Source organism: Fusarium sambucinum, chromosome III (genome assembly GCF_050947815.1).
Source record: "Fusarium sambucinum isolate potato_lamoka chromosome III, whole genome shotgun sequence".
NCBI lineage: Eukaryota > Fungi > Ascomycota > Sordariomycetes > Hypocreales > Nectriaceae > Fusarium > Fusarium sambucinum.
Genome location: NC_139292.1, coordinates 4004957 through 4020069, shown reverse-complemented (window position 1 = coordinate 4020069; position 15113 = coordinate 4004957). Strand labels below are relative to the sequence as shown.

Below are 15113 nucleotides of genomic sequence, written 5' to 3'. Positions count from 1 at the left end.
TTGAACCGTTACAACAGTTTCCGATAATATCAATTCAAATCATCACAATCATGGCGCAGAATCTTACACCTCCAGAGGTCCCCAATGTGGTCCTCTCATACCCCGAACCTCATATCCTTCTCGTCAGGCTCAATCGGCCAGAGCATCTCAACGCGATGCAGCGACAGATGAGCTTCGACCTCGATCGTCTCTGGAAATGGTACGATAACGAGCCCTTACTACGATGCGCCGTCATCACAGGTACTGGGCGAGCATTCTGTGCGGGAGCAGATCTGAAAGAGTGGAACGTCAAGAATAGCGAAAGCAGTACAAACAACGTTGACAAGTGGGCAGACAACGGTTTCGGAGGTCTGAGTAATCGACGAGGCAAGAAGCCCGTCATCGCGGCAGTCAATGGTCTCTGCCTAGGCGGTGGAATGGAAATGATACTTAACCTCGACATGGTCATTGCTAGCGAGACGGCCAAGTTTGGTCTGCCCGAAGTCAAGCGCGGCGTTGTAGCCATTGCTGGCGCGCTGCCACGATTGATTCGCACCGTGGGACGTCAACGAGCATCCGAGATTGCACTTTTGGGACGCATGTACACCGCAGAACAGTTCCTAAGCTGGGGTGTTGTGAATAAGGTGGTCAAGCTGGAGGATGTTGTCGCAGAGGCGCTGCGATGGGCGGTGGAAATGTCTAACAATTCCCCCGATTCGGTTATCGTGTCGCGCGAGGGGTTGCTGGGTGGGTGGGAAGCAGAAGGTCCCAAGGACAGCACGAACAGGATTGAGTATGGGGTATATAAGACAATGGAAGGCGGTGACAACATGAAGGAGGGTGTCTTGAGTTTTGTCGAGAAGAGGAGCGCTGTCTGGAAGAACAGCAAGCTATAGGCGTGAAGGGGTATTGTTAGTTATGTTGAGAAGCGACCACAATGAATCATGCGGAGAATAATGATCGACAATGTTTTGATGCAGTGAGACATAACATTTCCTAACCGGAAAGCTGTGCATTCGTAAATGCCACCAACGTAAATGGCGCAACATGTCTTGAACGTTCAGATTGAAAGAACGAGTCGGTTTGTCGGTACGCAGAAGAGAGAGAGCCTTTTCATTACCCGTCTCTAGGGACGGCCCTTGAAGTGGATAATACCATCCATAGTAGCGTCTGACATATAGGCTCCGATTGGCATAGGCTCAGGCTTTCCAAGGGCAGGTCTGTAAAGAGAGGGATGCCGATCAGCAAAGCGAAGCTCTCGGGCAGCCACAAATTGATAGATCGACTGGCCAATAACCCGAAAGGGATTTTCAGCTGGACGCAGGTAATAAGCCTCGTCTGCAAAAGCACGATAGTGGAAAGTCCAATTCCACCTTTGTCGGTAGTTGATGACGATCATCGAATTCTGGTTGGTGAATTCGACCCTCCGCATGCAAGGATTAATTCAGTGGAGTTTTGGCACGGGTAAAAGCCCGTCTTGGTTCGATGTAGCTTGTAGCTGAGCTCCTCAATGTCTTGGGGCTGAGATTGTGAACCAGTCAGAGTCAAGCGGGCGCTCTGTAGAGAATCGCCATGACAAAGATCGACGCAAGATATCAAATAGTCCGCCTGTAAACACAGAGAATCTGTCCCCCGGCGCAGTCATCCAAGACACTCTTGCCCGACTCGAGTTACCATGGTATCCCGCCCTAGTAGGACGGTATTCTGCGGAGAAAAGGCCGGAATGAAGTAGTAGTTTTGAACGACGTACAGCTTGTCGATCATCTTTGAACTGAGCCATATTTGCGGTGGTAGCTCGATGAGATCTGAGACAACCCAAAGGCTAATAAGCATGTAGCCATGCTATCATGTCCATATAAAGATGGCTGCTCCCCGACCACCACCACCTTTGGCCTTTTCCTATGTGATGCCACATCTCAACACCAAGTGTCACCAGTAAGCCTGGGGTCGTGGAACCATGGATTACACACACCTTGCCCCTAACTCGGCAACTGAGTCTATAAAAGACCACCCTGCGTCGAGTCATGATTTCCAAAGCAGACCACAAACTCCAATGGGGCCTGTAGTTGCCAATATTGAGCCAGGGCGAAAGCCTCGGAAGCTTATTTTGTGTTTCGACGGAACTGGCAACAAGTTTCACGGCGATGATAGCGACAGTAATATTCTCAAGATCTTTCGAATGCTGGATCGTGAGGCGGACGACCAGTATCACTACTACCAACGTAAGTCCGCTGCTAGGCTGCTATTCCTGGCTAACAAAACGAAGCTGGCATTGGCACATATGTGATTTCTGGGTCGCTCACCCATACTGGCATCAAGGCTCGCTTCAGTTCTTGGTACCAAAAAGCCAAGGACTCAGCGATCGGCTCCTCGTTTGATCAGCATGTCGTAGGAGGCTACCGATTCTTGATGCGATTTTATAACCCCGGCGATGAGATTTACATGTTCGGCTTCAGTCGAGGGGCATACATCGCTCGCTTTTTGGCTGAGATGCTCGATTATATCGGGCTCTTGTCCCACGGCAACGAAGAAATGGTCAAGTTTGCTTGGAAGGCGTTTGCTCAATGGCAAGGTCGTGAGCAAGTACCCGAGGACGACGAAGAAGGTTGCAAGAAAGAGCCCGACAAGAGAACCGAAAGAATAAAGCAGAAGAGAGAAGAAATGTTTCGGTTCATGAAGGGATTCCGAGAGACGTTCTCTCGTCCTGTTGGTCGTATCCGTTTCCTCGGTCTGTTCGACACCGTCAACTCGGTACCCAGTTTTGAAACCGCCTGGATGCAGCGTAGCAAATTTCCCTACACTGCACGAAGTAGTGCTAGAGTTATTCGTCACGCTGTCAGTATTGACGAGCGGCGAGCCAAGTTTCGCCAAGATCTTATGTACCAAGGTCGACCATCGAAGAACGAAAACGAGCATCACCACCTTCACAAAGCCATGAACGACATCCGTGAAGAATTTCACGGGCACGAGGAGAGAGGAAGAACCGGGAATCATCTTTCACCAAACGACAAGCGAAGCGGGAAAAAGAAGGGAGGAGAATTCGCCCCGTATCGAGCTCGTTCTAGGTCATGTCGAAGACCAAGCCAATGTGGAGATCCAGAGACATTCTCCAACCTTTCTGGACTGGCACTTTCCGAAATCAACAACATCGACGATGATGAGGCTCAAGATATCGATGAAGTTTGGTTCTCGGGAGGACACGCTGATGTCGGTGGAGGTTGGGAGATCCACGAAGGTAGTAAGAGCACGAGTCACATCCCTCTTGCGTGGATTGTGAGAGAAGCGCAGAAAGCTGGACTTCCATTTGACAACCAAAAAGTTGCTGAGATGGGATGCTGCGTCAATCACGACTGGGAAGTCGCCACAGGAAGACCACCCATTCCTGATCTTCGAGTTTCGAGCGGCAGCGGAGGCCCAGGTCATGCGCCAGACATGCCCATGGATGAAAAGGAGGACGACCCTAAAGAAAAGTTTCATGGTGTCATGCACGGAGCCTGCACCGCTCGAATCCACGACTCACTAGAGTATGGACAAGGCTTGGGTGCTATAGCTGTCACGGCTTGGAAGATCATGGAGTACATGCCCTTCCGTAGAATGGATCTTCAGTCCGACGGATCATGGAAGCCAATTCGTTGGCCTCTCCCTGGTGGTGAAGTTCGAGATGTTCCCGACGCTGTTCGTGTACACGGAAGTGTCATACGACGCATGAATATGGACGAGAAATATCGTCCCGGAAATCTCATCATCGGAGGTGGTGGTCGGGGCGTTAGAAAAGCTTCTGCGAAACATGGTATCGGTGATTGGGAATGTGTAGCTGATCACGGTGACCCAGTTGGAGAAATTTGGATGAAAAAGAAGAAGGATGACAGATTACACGATTAATCACTTTGTAATGAGGACGGAATGAATAGTGTTCAATTAATATTTTATTTGTTGGTATTCTCTGTAAAATATATCTTATTGATGTCCATGTTCAAGAGCAGGACGTCACGTGCAACATTGCTCTCCTATGTCATGGAGCCACGACATCAAAAGTCGATCCATCACAGCGCTTTTCAATTAATGGCGTGCGCTGAAGAGAAAAAAACAGTCATCAATTCATCGTCATGCCTCTCGTTCTTTTTCTAGGCGTGCTCGAAAATGGCATACCCGATGCCGTCCGGCAATATACTCGCACAATAATCTATACCATTCTCGTCCTTGCATTCCTTACTCTCCTTAAGATCTGGACATCCGGTCGCTACAACCCTACCCAGCGCCTACTCCATGGCAAAGTCGTGATGATGACGGGCGGAACGTCCGGGATAGGTGCCGCTGCAGCGTTAGGTTTTGCATCACAGGGTGCGCAGCTGGTTCTGCTCACACAATCGCCCCCGAACGATCCGTTTCTTGTCGAGTACATCCAGGACCTTCGAGAGAAGACGAATAATCACCTTATTTACGCCGAACAAGTCGATTTGTCGAGTTTCTACAGCATTCGAACGTTTGCGACCAAATGGATCGATAATGCGCCGCCTCGACGATTGGACATAATCTATCTGGGTGCAGCGGTCCTTACACCCCCTGGTGGGAAGAGAAAGGAATCTGAGGAGGGTATCGAGGAGACATGGATGGTCAATTTCTTGGCCAACTTCCATCTGTTGGGTATCTTGAGTCCTGCTCTTCGCGCGCAGCCTATTGACCGAGACGTCCGAGTCATCATCCCGACCTGCTCTTCATACATCGGCTCTCCATCTCTCAAGGATCCCGTGTCGAGAGAGACATGGACACCAGGCACGGCATACGCTCGAAGCAAACTTGCGATGAACGTCTTTGGCCACGCTTTCCAAAAGCACCTCGACTCATACGAACGTCCTGACAAGGCGCCAATGAACACACGAGTAATCTTTGTCGATCCCGGTCTGGCCCGAACCCCAAGTACCCGCCGCTGGCTCACACGTGGATCTCTTTGGGGACTCGCAATCTACACCGCTGGCTATATTTTCCCCTGGTTCCTTCTTAAGTCTCCCAACATGGCTGCTCAGTCCATTCTCTATGCCGCCATGGATCCTGAATTCGCTCGAGGCTCCGGTGGCAAGTTTATCAAGGAGTGTCTGGAAGTCGACTTTGCACGAAAGGAGATTAAGGATGATGAAGTCGCCAAGAAGCTTTGGGAGGAGAGCGACAACCTGATTGAAAAGGTCGAGAAGATAGAGGCTAAAAAGAGAGCTGCTAAAAAGGCAGCCGATGAGAAGAGTGCAAAGGAAAAGACTGAAAAGGAGAAGGAGGCCGAGATTGAAGAGCTAGTAGAGGCTATCAAAAAGGGCAAGGAAAAGGCGGCGGCTAAGGAAAAGACGTCAGGAAAGAAGAAGAAGGGCAAAAATTAGTTAATGACATATACGGACGGGTATAGACAGGTATAGATGGAGTCTGGGTTTCTTGTTATTTAGCTGTACACAATGTATAGCCATTAGTCAACGAACTTATTTTAAGCCATATCATGGAAGCTGCTTATTTTATGGCGAAGAATGGCAATGCCCTCGATATCACAAACATTGACTGCTGGAAGCATAAGAGACGAAATTAGTAGGTTACTGTATGTTCCTTAGACTACTTATTTTTATACCCTAAGGCTTAGGAGGCTACTGTTCCTGCTACCCATTATCTAAAATGCCACGTCAGGTCATAATTCGTGAAAGATCCTTTAGACTCAATACTGAAAGGGTCTGCCCTACAAGGCTGTCTACGTGGGGTCTTGTTCCTGGATTATCATCATTTCCCTGGTATTAAGTGCGGGAAACTAACGAGTCCGAATAAGGTAGTGACATGTTCCCTGAACTGCCGCGTGTGGGAACGGACACGGACTTGACGTACCTGAAGAATCTGAGCCACAATCCGATTTGTCCGATTGAGACCCTGTAAGATTGTATAGTGCAGTAAATAGACAAACATACGCTACTGTAAAGATGGTGATGGGTGACCAATCTATTTTGTCGTCATTGACGACACAGAAAGCCTTGTAGCTTCGCCGCAAAATCACTGCAAATGCCCTGAAACCGAAGCCGAGACCGAAGCTTTCACAGCCACAAGTTGGACTCTCAAGTCCGCTCCATACACAGCATCCAACTCACCATCTCTTGGCTCAGCCTACGGAAACGGTAAATCCAGTAATAATATTTGAGGTGGCATCATCTGCAATGTAATATGACAAAGTACGAGAATGAAGATAAAATAGAATAAAATAGAAACAAAACCAGGAGTCGTGGATGGACCTGATAAATGAGATTCATTTCCCCGCCCATCAAATTAATCTCTTCCACAAACACCAACAACAAACATGGCTTCACGAGCCGATAATGTCACGCTATTAAAAACATGCCAAACATGTTTCCATGCGAAAATTCGATGCGAAAAGTCTCAAGAGTCGGGGAAATGCGATCGATGTTTGAGACTCAACAAGACTTGCGTCTTTAATCCCTCTAGGAGGCGCAAGACTTTGAGGCCTGGGTGAGACAATATGTGAATACAGTCTCAAAATTTGTGCCCAACTAACATGAAATAGTCCATCGAGAAATCTTGAGGCTGTGAGTCCGACGAGGTCGAGATCACCTTCTCTCACTTATGCACCCGCGACGTCAAATGCAGCCGATGCTTCGCCAGGCGTGTCCAATACACCTGGGAGTATTGACACGGAAGCATCACACAATCCTTTCTCCAGAGGATTGATAACACTCGAACAAGGCCAAGATTGTCTTGATATGTTCCGAAGCCAAATGTCGCCTCACTTTCCCTTTGTTATGATCCAAGAATCGGTTACCATTCAAAGCCTGGCCCAGGATAAACCTGCATTATGCGTAGCCGTACTCGCAGCATCGTGCCACGAACATCGCGGGCTTCAACGAGAACTGGGCAGGCTGTTCCATGAGATTGTTCTTGTGCGTATGATGAAGGGGCCTTTTGCGACTCTCGACATGTTACAGGGGCTATTAGTTCATCTGGCGTGGTATGTCGAGTCGATGCTTTGTTTGTCTGTCGCTAATGGACCAGGGCGCATTATCATCATGGGACCATGAAGTACACACAACATCTATCGCTTGCCGCGAGTATCATTTCAGACATGAGGCTCGATAGACCGCGAATAGCAAGTTTATGGGCATTGAGCAGAGAGAATAAACATGCGAGTGGTGAGATGTCGCATGATGAGCAGAGAGCTTTAGCAGGAACTTATTATCTTTCTTCAAGGTATATCAAACATGGTCTTTGAGAACTGTTATCTAATCAGCTACAGTTCTGCAGTATTATTGCAAAAGTCGCATCATTTTAGATACTCACCTTACATCCTCGAGTGTTGTCACAAGCTCCTAGCGGCAGGCTCATTTCCGACTGACAGGCATCTGCCGTATATCATTTATCTTCAAAAGCTCACTGAAGAAGTTGACGATGCTGTCATTGAAGCTTCAGGTACCGTCCGTGGATCAAGACAAGGACATCTCCCCGCAGAGCTTCAAAGGATCCGTGAACGGTATACGTCCACAAAGTCATCTCTTCCATTCCCTCTAAGTGAAAGTCGTGAGTAGTTTCCCCACCTCTCATATGAGTTTAACTAACAATGCAGCCACCATTCTTCTACAACTCCACGTACTTGATCTCATCATCTGTCAGCCCTCACCGGATGGCATCTCTTATGGTCCAAACGGTTTCCAAAGCCTTCAACAGGGTGCAGACCAAAACCGTTTTCTCGACTGGTTGTCGCAAAGCATGTCGGCCGCCAAGTCCCTCATCAGCGTGGTACTCCTCCTACCCCAAGGCGATGAAGACAGTATGCCCAACATAGGCTGGATCATGCTGTACTGCGCAGTTTCACTCGCTGTACGTCTTGACCTTGTTGCCGCACAACCAGAGAATGCACAAGTTGCAGGTCATCTCCGTCGAATTCTCGATATGCCGCATACGCTGCGTCAGATTGTTTTGAGGATGGAGGCTGCTTCGGGGCCTGGCACAGGCGATGCCGTGCCAAGCCCATACTGGGATCTTGCGAGACGCGCGAGGAGGATAGAGATGTGGTATCTTGAACGGTGCGGACCTGTTGAGTCGCCTGAGGTAGGTAGTATATTTGCATCTAGTGAGCCATCACCTGCAAACCCCTTTTCCGGAGTCGACATGGAATTTACCCCATCCTCATTCCAGGATGCAAGTATGGTACCGAGTTTGCAGATTACGGGCGAACCAGAACCTGAACCATGGATGGCAAATCTACTAGAAGACCTCGAGGTTGACTCGGGAATGGAGAGTTTGCTCTTCACGGGCCCATTCGACTTTTTGGGTGAGCGGTGATTGTGTTGGTTATATAGATACACGATAGATACACGGACACGGATAAGGTGAAGCGCGGAGTTGATGGTAATGCGAATAGATTCTTTATGCCCGTCGGTATTCGTGCACTTTCGCAATGTGCGTCCGTGTGCCGTCGGACTAGATGGGAATGTTTCTCACTTTATAGATCCCGATCCTGATTTACTAAACACAAAGTTACAAGCACAAGGACTTAGCTACTCATCTTTGTGAATACCTAATTGCTGCTAGCGTTTCTCTGCCATACATTCATTCATCAGCCAAGACAATCTTACCCCTCGCACAATTGCACTTTCACTCAATGCGTGACCTTACATTACTCTCTCACATGCTGGCCCTGCAGCTCATAAACCGGAGGATGGTTGTACAACTCAGCAGGCCGCCCATGACCATCCATCTCTGACGGGTCCGCAGCCTTATCGTCCTTCTTGGCCTCTGTAAAGTGTGAATCTGTAGGGCTTACACCCATTTCAGAGCCAGAGGCCTTCTTCTTGTTACGGCGCTTCATCCAGAGCCAAGCTAAAACACCGACAAGAAGAGCACCGACACCAACTCCAACACCTATTCCCGCTTTTGCTCCTGTGGTCAAGCCAGAAGAACTAGAAGTATCATCCTCCACCGGTTTGCTCTTGTCAGTCTCACGTGGTTCTTCCTGGGGCAAGGACTTTGCATCTTCCCAGTCTCCGTCATAGTTCCTGTATGTCTGTACAACTGTCTCGTTGGACCAGTAGTATACCCACACTTTACCGTCGGGCTGGTTGTATGCTACCGCCAGACCAGAATTAGGGTCATCAGCGACAGGCCAAGCTTTGCTGGTTTGGTTGGATGCTACCTCCCATGTATCTTTCTTTGCTTCTACTTCGTGAAGTTTCTTGTCGGTGCCAATGTAGAAGATGCTTCGTTTTCGGGATCGGTCTATCGCTGAGCCTATGGCTTCTAGAGAAGCATTCCAAGCTGGCAGAGAAAATAATGGGCTTATTTGGGGGCTGACCGCGGTGATACTTGTAGATTCATTGGTGAATGTGCCTCCCAGCTTTGTCGGAAATGAGTCTGATGCAGGTCAGCAACATTGTTTGAGATGAGATTGTGGAAGTACAGACCTAATCTCCATTGCCCAGCCTTCTCCAAACGAGATGTCTCGATATCTTCGGAACCTTTAGGGAAAGCAACCGTGATATTCTCCTTGTCAATGTGAGCAGATCCAAGCGCCATTCCTGTTGCGTTGTCCTGTGACACGAATCCACCATCTGTCCAGTCAGTAAACTGCGTATAATGCAACATCATGGCGTTGCTGTGTTCGTTATGATAGAAGACACGATACCCGTTGTCGGCTCCTAGAAGGTCGACTGCAAGACCTGATTTGTTGTGGATGGAGCCGACCTCTGCAGTTTCTGAAATGCGATACTCTCCATTGCGAACGAGTTTCCCTGTCTTCATATTGCAAGTATAGTATCCGTTGACGATAGCACCATCTTTAGTCTGCCAGAAGATAGATGCCTAAGTATTTTTAGCCATTGTTTTATTATGGGATGGTAAAACGTACAATGATGGTTTCCTGGCCAAAATCCCACCAGCCCTGTGCTGCCAGTGCAGTACCATTTCGCGGTGTCTCTTTTGCGTCCAGGACGTTAGGTTTGTCAAGTGGGAAGATAGGTGTATCTTTGCTGTTGCAGTTGCTATAATGAATCTTTCCTGTGATAGGATCTTGGGCACCGACTTGAATTGTTCGTTCAGTGGTGTAAGCGTATAGGGCGTGGCTACAACTTAGCTGGACCCATCCTGCTATCAACAGCCATGATATGAAAACAAATTGGTGTTTACAGGCACACATGGTTAGATGTCCCGTGTGAATTTGGAGATTTTGGGGCCATACACATGAACAAGGTAAATATGGGGAAACGGTGAATATATGACAGCACAGAGACTTACTAAGGCAAGGTCTCTGCTCTAGCAGTCCCCATTATGAAAGTTATGGCCCTTTCTAGACTGCGAATGACGATCGTGTATTATCTAAGGGTGGCCAGTGACAATCCAGTACCCAGATGGGACTTTTGCAGGTAAGGCTTGCTGCGCGGTGAGAGATCGTCCATTCTTCTCACGTACGGCTGATGGATACCCATTATTCATTCGTCCCCATGAAAATTGAGGGTTGTCAATTAGTCTTCGGCAACCTATGATCAACGTCCAGGTATGATCTCATTTGTCTCGGGCATTCCGTGTCTAGTAAGATATATGTTGTATCGTAACCTCAATTCGATAGGAAGGATGCCTCGAGATATTGCACTATAAGAACAGCCAAAGAGCCTTGTAGGAAAATGATAGCCAGATCTCATAATATTTCGTCCAGGCTTCATCATGTTCGAGACCTAAATGAGAATATGGTATAGTGTAAGATATGATCAGACTATAAGAACGGATAACAGAGTCATGTCCAGTCCTCATTCAAACAAGAAACTCCCTTTTCACTAAAAAGTCTTGAATACTCAGCAAGTAAGCTTAGGGGTCCAATATTGGATGTAACTTGAGACCAATGTGCTGACGGCTAGCCAAGATCGCCGTTGTGGTGGCCGTATCTGATATTTTCGGATACAACCATAAACGCGGACGGTCCGAGCCTTGTTCGTTAAGCCCTACGATACTGTTAGAATAGAACATGTGAAATCGTCTGACTCTGACAGTAGCTAGTGGGTTGCAGAAAAGTTGGTCTCCTAAGTCTTAGGGTACAAAAATAAGTAGTCTAAGAACTATAGTCTAAGGAGCATAAAATAACCTACAAATTTCGTCTCTTATGCTTCCAGCGGTCAATTTTTCCTATAGTCTGAGTAGGAATGTTGATTTACTGTGTCTTAAAGCTGAATAGCCCTCGACTGTGAGGATGTCCAATAACAGGGCGAAATCATCAGCCCGATTAGATACATGCCATGATAGCTTCAATGGAAAGGACCTGATGGATACCACCTGCTCCAGGTAACATTCTACACTATCTGCCTTCTTTAAGTCGTGAAGTCCTTTGAGTTGCTATCATTATTTCTTACTGCACTTCCTCCAGTGACAAAAACTAGAACAGATTCCAAGTTCTGAAGCCTTGAAATCGCCACTTTTGCCAGCTTCATGATGCCCATATTGTCATACCCTCGACGCTTTTGTTGCCAAGCCTTTCGCTCTACAGGTACGACCAAAAGGAACTTGAGATACCAATATGCTGGGAGATGTTAATCTGTACCCTCCAAAGACAGCATACGAATCCATCAATGAATCCACTGAAGGGAGAGGGGCTGTCCTGCTTAGCAAAAGCAAACTATCAACCCGTCACCACTTTACTATACTAAGGCCCGATGCTGAGCCAAGGAGAAATACCGGACCTGCTATGACCACATTTACTGTGATTGTTCTAATCACAATCCTTTGTCTTAGATATAAGACAATCATCTGTGATTTATTTGCAAACAGAAATGTCATCAATTGGCCGTCGCCCGACCTTGGTTTACTTTGCTGCAAGTAGTCTTTTCTCATCAAAGGCCCAAAAGTTACCCCGTCAGTGCGACGGCTCACACACCATTTGGATAAATTTGAATATGCACCACGACATTATATGCATGCACAGCTTATGTTACTTTTCATGGTTAGGCACTTCTCAGTCCTGCGAATCAACGAGCTATCCCTTAGTTTGGGGTTACACTCAGCTGCAGGCTGGCCCTGTGTTCACCTGCACAACCTACAAATGAGCCATCCGGTGTGCAACTGGCCAACAGAATCACACCTTTGCAACGCGACCTCCTATAGAACATGGTGTCACAACGGTGATAACCCGAGCCTGGTCAACCTCCAAGACTAGGAGCCTGATCGTCCCAGCTTACTCCGCTGCTGGTCATGTACCAATCAAGAACATGGGCACTGAGAATCAACCCCGCGCTCTTTTGAGCCGCAGTCTTCAGTAGGGGCTCAAAATCTGGTGTTCGGCCCAGTGTGATCTCTACTGGAATCCTCAAGGCAGACTGCCTCGAATCGAGAATACGCCTAACGAGCAGTCGCATCAGAAAGACCGTCACTACGTATCGCCGATATAGTCAGAGGTCTGCAGTCATGAGACACAACTCCATCCTTGCGTATAGACTACGGCTGGATGATGTACAGAGATGGCTTCGAAACAGATTCAACGATCAGACGATTGTCGTTGAGGTATGTAGCCGTGCTTCTCATATTCCATAAGATTGAACTGACACAAAAACTAGAAATCGGGAGAGGAGTTTGTGTTTTATCTGCCTCGAACATTAACATCTGTAAGACTTTCTTGTTTCTGTACCTTGATTCGGAGCTTTTCTTGTTACTGATGGTTGCCACAGACGGAACAAAACGAAATTCTTGATCTACAGACTTGATGAATCAGATGGGATGGGTCACAAATGCATTTATTCACATTTATTTACATTTTATTCGAGATTCACTCTGCGCATTCCAGCTTAATCTGTCATGTATGAAAGGGGCCTCTCGGCCGTTGCATAAGGTCTCGCATTGCCTCTTCGCTCCGCCTCGTTACACTCGGGGTCTGCAAAGACATTGTCCATCCCATCGCCACCATTGATTCCCGCAAAAGTGAATATCATTGTTTCAGTACTGATGAGCTACTGTTTCATTGCGGTAAACCCCAAGACAGATGACCAGGCTATGCCCCGCGCTTTGTGATTGTTATTCTCTCGACAAGAAGTTAAAATCATCGTCTGGCCTCTTCGGATTCGGTCGTAAATCTTCTACTCCTATCTTTCCAAGTCTTTCTCATTCCCTCATGTCGTCATCACCGTCATCATCATTGTTGCGTCCCATTACACCGGAGCTCTCCGAATCGGAGCGCTACTTCGATGGGATATGTGATGCATCACACAACTACCCTAATAATTTTGCATGTAGTGCGCGCGGTAAAAAGGCACGCCAAGAAATTGCTGTGACTTGGTATCGAGAGGCGTCGCATGTGTTTCATCCGAGACTGAGCGATCCTCCTTTGAAGATCTACGAGACCTGCGATTGCACTACACCATGCAATTGCCAGTCCCTTGATGCAGAGGTCAAGACTTTGCAGGACCTCAGGTCTCGTCTACAATCTAGCAATAAGTCACCAAAGATAAGATACGTGTAAGTGCATCTCCTATCATATAGGGGTACTCCTAACGTTAACAGTTCTATCAAATCAAAACATTCTAAAGAGCAACTGAGATGCTCAATCCATACGTTCAAGTATCTCTGCACATATCAACAGATCCCACCGTCATTCCTCTCATGTCTATACTCTTTCAGGCGTTCACTCTCAGCTCATGAGTGGTGCAATCTACCTCAATTCAACGATGACAACACTCTTCTATCCAAAGAAAAACATCTCTTGCCTCTTCCGGGACTAAACCGCTCTGGTCGAGAGATAAGATATTCATTTGTTTTGCGATCAGTCGAAAGCTCGGAATCCATTACAACAAAGCCCAAATCCTGGGGTATCCGGCAGCTTGCGGTGTACCACTCATTTGATGTTGTAAGCGGCCAGGCGTTGTGGGTAACGTGTAAGGGAAACTCTTTCAACGAAGAGCTCTTTAGAGAAGCCTTGAATGACACCAGGAACGAGTTGGACTCTATTCCTCAGTGTTTTTCCTTCTCACTGGACACTTTGAGTATGATTCTTGACTGGTGCGACAGCAATTGGATCTTTTACATCAACGAACTCCTCGAGAACGTCAAGCCACAAGTCGACAAGGCTAGGACGCCTGGTATACACGACGAAGCCAGACTGAGCTCTGACGTGAGACACGCCACCGGTCTAAGCAGCAGCACACCCTCCGAGAAATCTCCCGGCTGTACAACCGTACTGTTGCACGATAGCAAACATCGAGTCTGTCATGAAGACCGGGCAAAGAAGTTTGAAGACCGTTTGAAAAAGCTTGAAGGCGAAGACTGGGTAAAGAAGCTTCAGGGTTTCTCTTTTGACGAGGTCGAGGCGCTTCAGCAAGGACTGGAGAAGATACAAGAGGCTCTTCTTGTGCTCAAGCTTAACAAGCAAGTCGTGAGGCAAATCCGAGAACACTACGAATGTGTTATGAACGAGTACAAAATACCTATGCTTGAGAGTATCCAAACGGAGTGCAAGCTTTCGGGCGTTGAGTTGTTCCAGCGGGCCAAAGGCGTCGAAGCGAATCTTGAGGCCAGACAGGTACAGCTCGAAGCATTATTCTTGCTTGTCAAAGAAAGCAAGGAAATGGTGAGTTATTCTAATAGATATCAAGTTCAAGGCTGACTTTTTGCAGTATAACTGCATTCTTCAATACAAAACACTACAAATCAACAAACTCTACGCTGAAAGCGCTAAATTGTCCGCTCTTAAGATGGAGGACATTGCCTTCAAGACCAAGCGAGAGACAAGTTCTATGCACATTATAACATTTGTAACTCTTATTTTTCTTCCGGGTACATTCATGGCTGTGAGTCTCATTCCATCCATCTCTTTGTTTTTGCCATCTAATGGTTGTTTAGTCCTTCTTTCAAAGTGGTATACTCGAGTGGCCCCAACTCAATTCCGATGAGCCATGGGATCTAGGCGGGTCGTGGAAACTCAACACCAAGATATTTGGCCTTTTCTTTGGTATTTCTGCGACTATCACGGCTGTAACTATTATGCTGTGGATGTTTGTTCTGTTCATGCTGCGCAGGTCACTTAGAGATTAGATATTGGGTTGCAGCTCACGCTGCTCGGTGTTTCTTTTCTCTTCTTTTTCTTTTCCTTTTAGTTTTCTCATTCGCACCTTTTTTAGAATATCTACTTTTGTTTA

General features: G+C 47.3%; 7 protein-coding genes across 7 annotated transcripts; 6 read left to right on the top strand and 1 right to left on the bottom strand.

Annotated features, from left to right (window-relative positions):
• Window positions 1-50: 50 nt before the first annotated feature.
• Window positions 51-875, top strand: FSST1_011509 (ClpP/crotonase-like domain-containing protein; the record flags this gene model as incomplete). The annotated part of the gene is made up of 1 exon (XM_083234648.1): window positions 51-875. One exon carries the CDS (start codon window positions 51-53, stop codon window positions 873-875), a length of 825 nt encoding a protein of 274 aa, XP_083081205.1.
• A 1061-nt stretch (window positions 876-1936) lies between these two features.
• FSST1_011508 (T6SS phospholipase effector Tle1-like catalytic domain-containing protein) lies at window positions 1937-3861 on the top strand (the record flags this gene model as incomplete). Its single annotated transcript, XM_083234647.1, has 2 exons — window positions 1937-2201; window positions 2246-3861. The coding sequence occupies 2 exons, from the start codon at window positions 1937-1939 to the stop codon at window positions 3859-3861; spliced, it is 1881 nt and encodes a 626-aa protein (XP_083081204.1).
• A 224-nt stretch (window positions 3862-4085) lies between these two features.
• Window positions 4086-5345, top strand: FSST1_011507 (putative oxidoreductase; the record flags this gene model as incomplete). Its single annotated transcript, XM_083234646.1, has 1 exon — window positions 4086-5345. One exon carries the CDS (start codon window positions 4086-4088, stop codon window positions 5343-5345), a length of 1260 nt encoding a protein of 419 aa, XP_083081203.1.
• A 950-nt stretch (window positions 5346-6295) lies between these two features.
• FSST1_011506 (Zn(II)2Cys6 transcription factor) lies at window positions 6296-8292 on the top strand (the record flags this gene model as incomplete). The annotated part of the gene is made up of 5 exons (XM_083234645.1): window positions 6296-6465; window positions 6521-6961; window positions 7006-7200; window positions 7247-7527; window positions 7574-8292. 5 exons carry the CDS (start codon window positions 6296-6298, stop codon window positions 8290-8292), a joined length of 1806 nt encoding a protein of 601 aa, XP_083081202.1.
• A 334-nt stretch (window positions 8293-8626) lies between these two features.
• FSST1_011505 (uncharacterized protein) lies at window positions 8627-10141 on the bottom strand (the record flags this gene model as incomplete). Its single annotated transcript, XM_083234644.1, has 3 exons — window positions 8627-9360; window positions 9411-9807; window positions 9854-10141. The coding sequence occupies 3 exons, from the start codon at window positions 10139-10141 to the stop codon at window positions 8627-8629; spliced, it is 1419 nt and encodes a 472-aa protein (XP_083081201.1).
• Window positions 10142-12393: 2252 nt separating this feature from the next.
• On the top strand, window positions 12394-12689 carry FSST1_011504 (uncharacterized protein; the record flags this gene model as incomplete). The annotated part of the gene is made up of 3 exons (XM_083223739.1): window positions 12394-12489; window positions 12543-12590; window positions 12654-12689. 3 exons carry the CDS (start codon window positions 12394-12396, stop codon window positions 12687-12689), a joined length of 180 nt encoding a protein of 59 aa, XP_083081200.1.
• Window positions 12690-13093: 404 nt separating this feature from the next.
• Window positions 13094-15009, top strand: FSST1_011503 (uncharacterized protein; the record flags this gene model as incomplete). The annotated part of the gene is made up of 4 exons (XM_083234643.1): window positions 13094-13437; window positions 13483-14545; window positions 14592-14765; window positions 14818-15009. The coding sequence occupies 4 exons, from the start codon at window positions 13094-13096 to the stop codon at window positions 15007-15009; spliced, it is 1773 nt and encodes a 590-aa protein (XP_083081199.1).
• Between the last annotated feature and the right edge of the window lie 104 nt (window positions 15010-15113).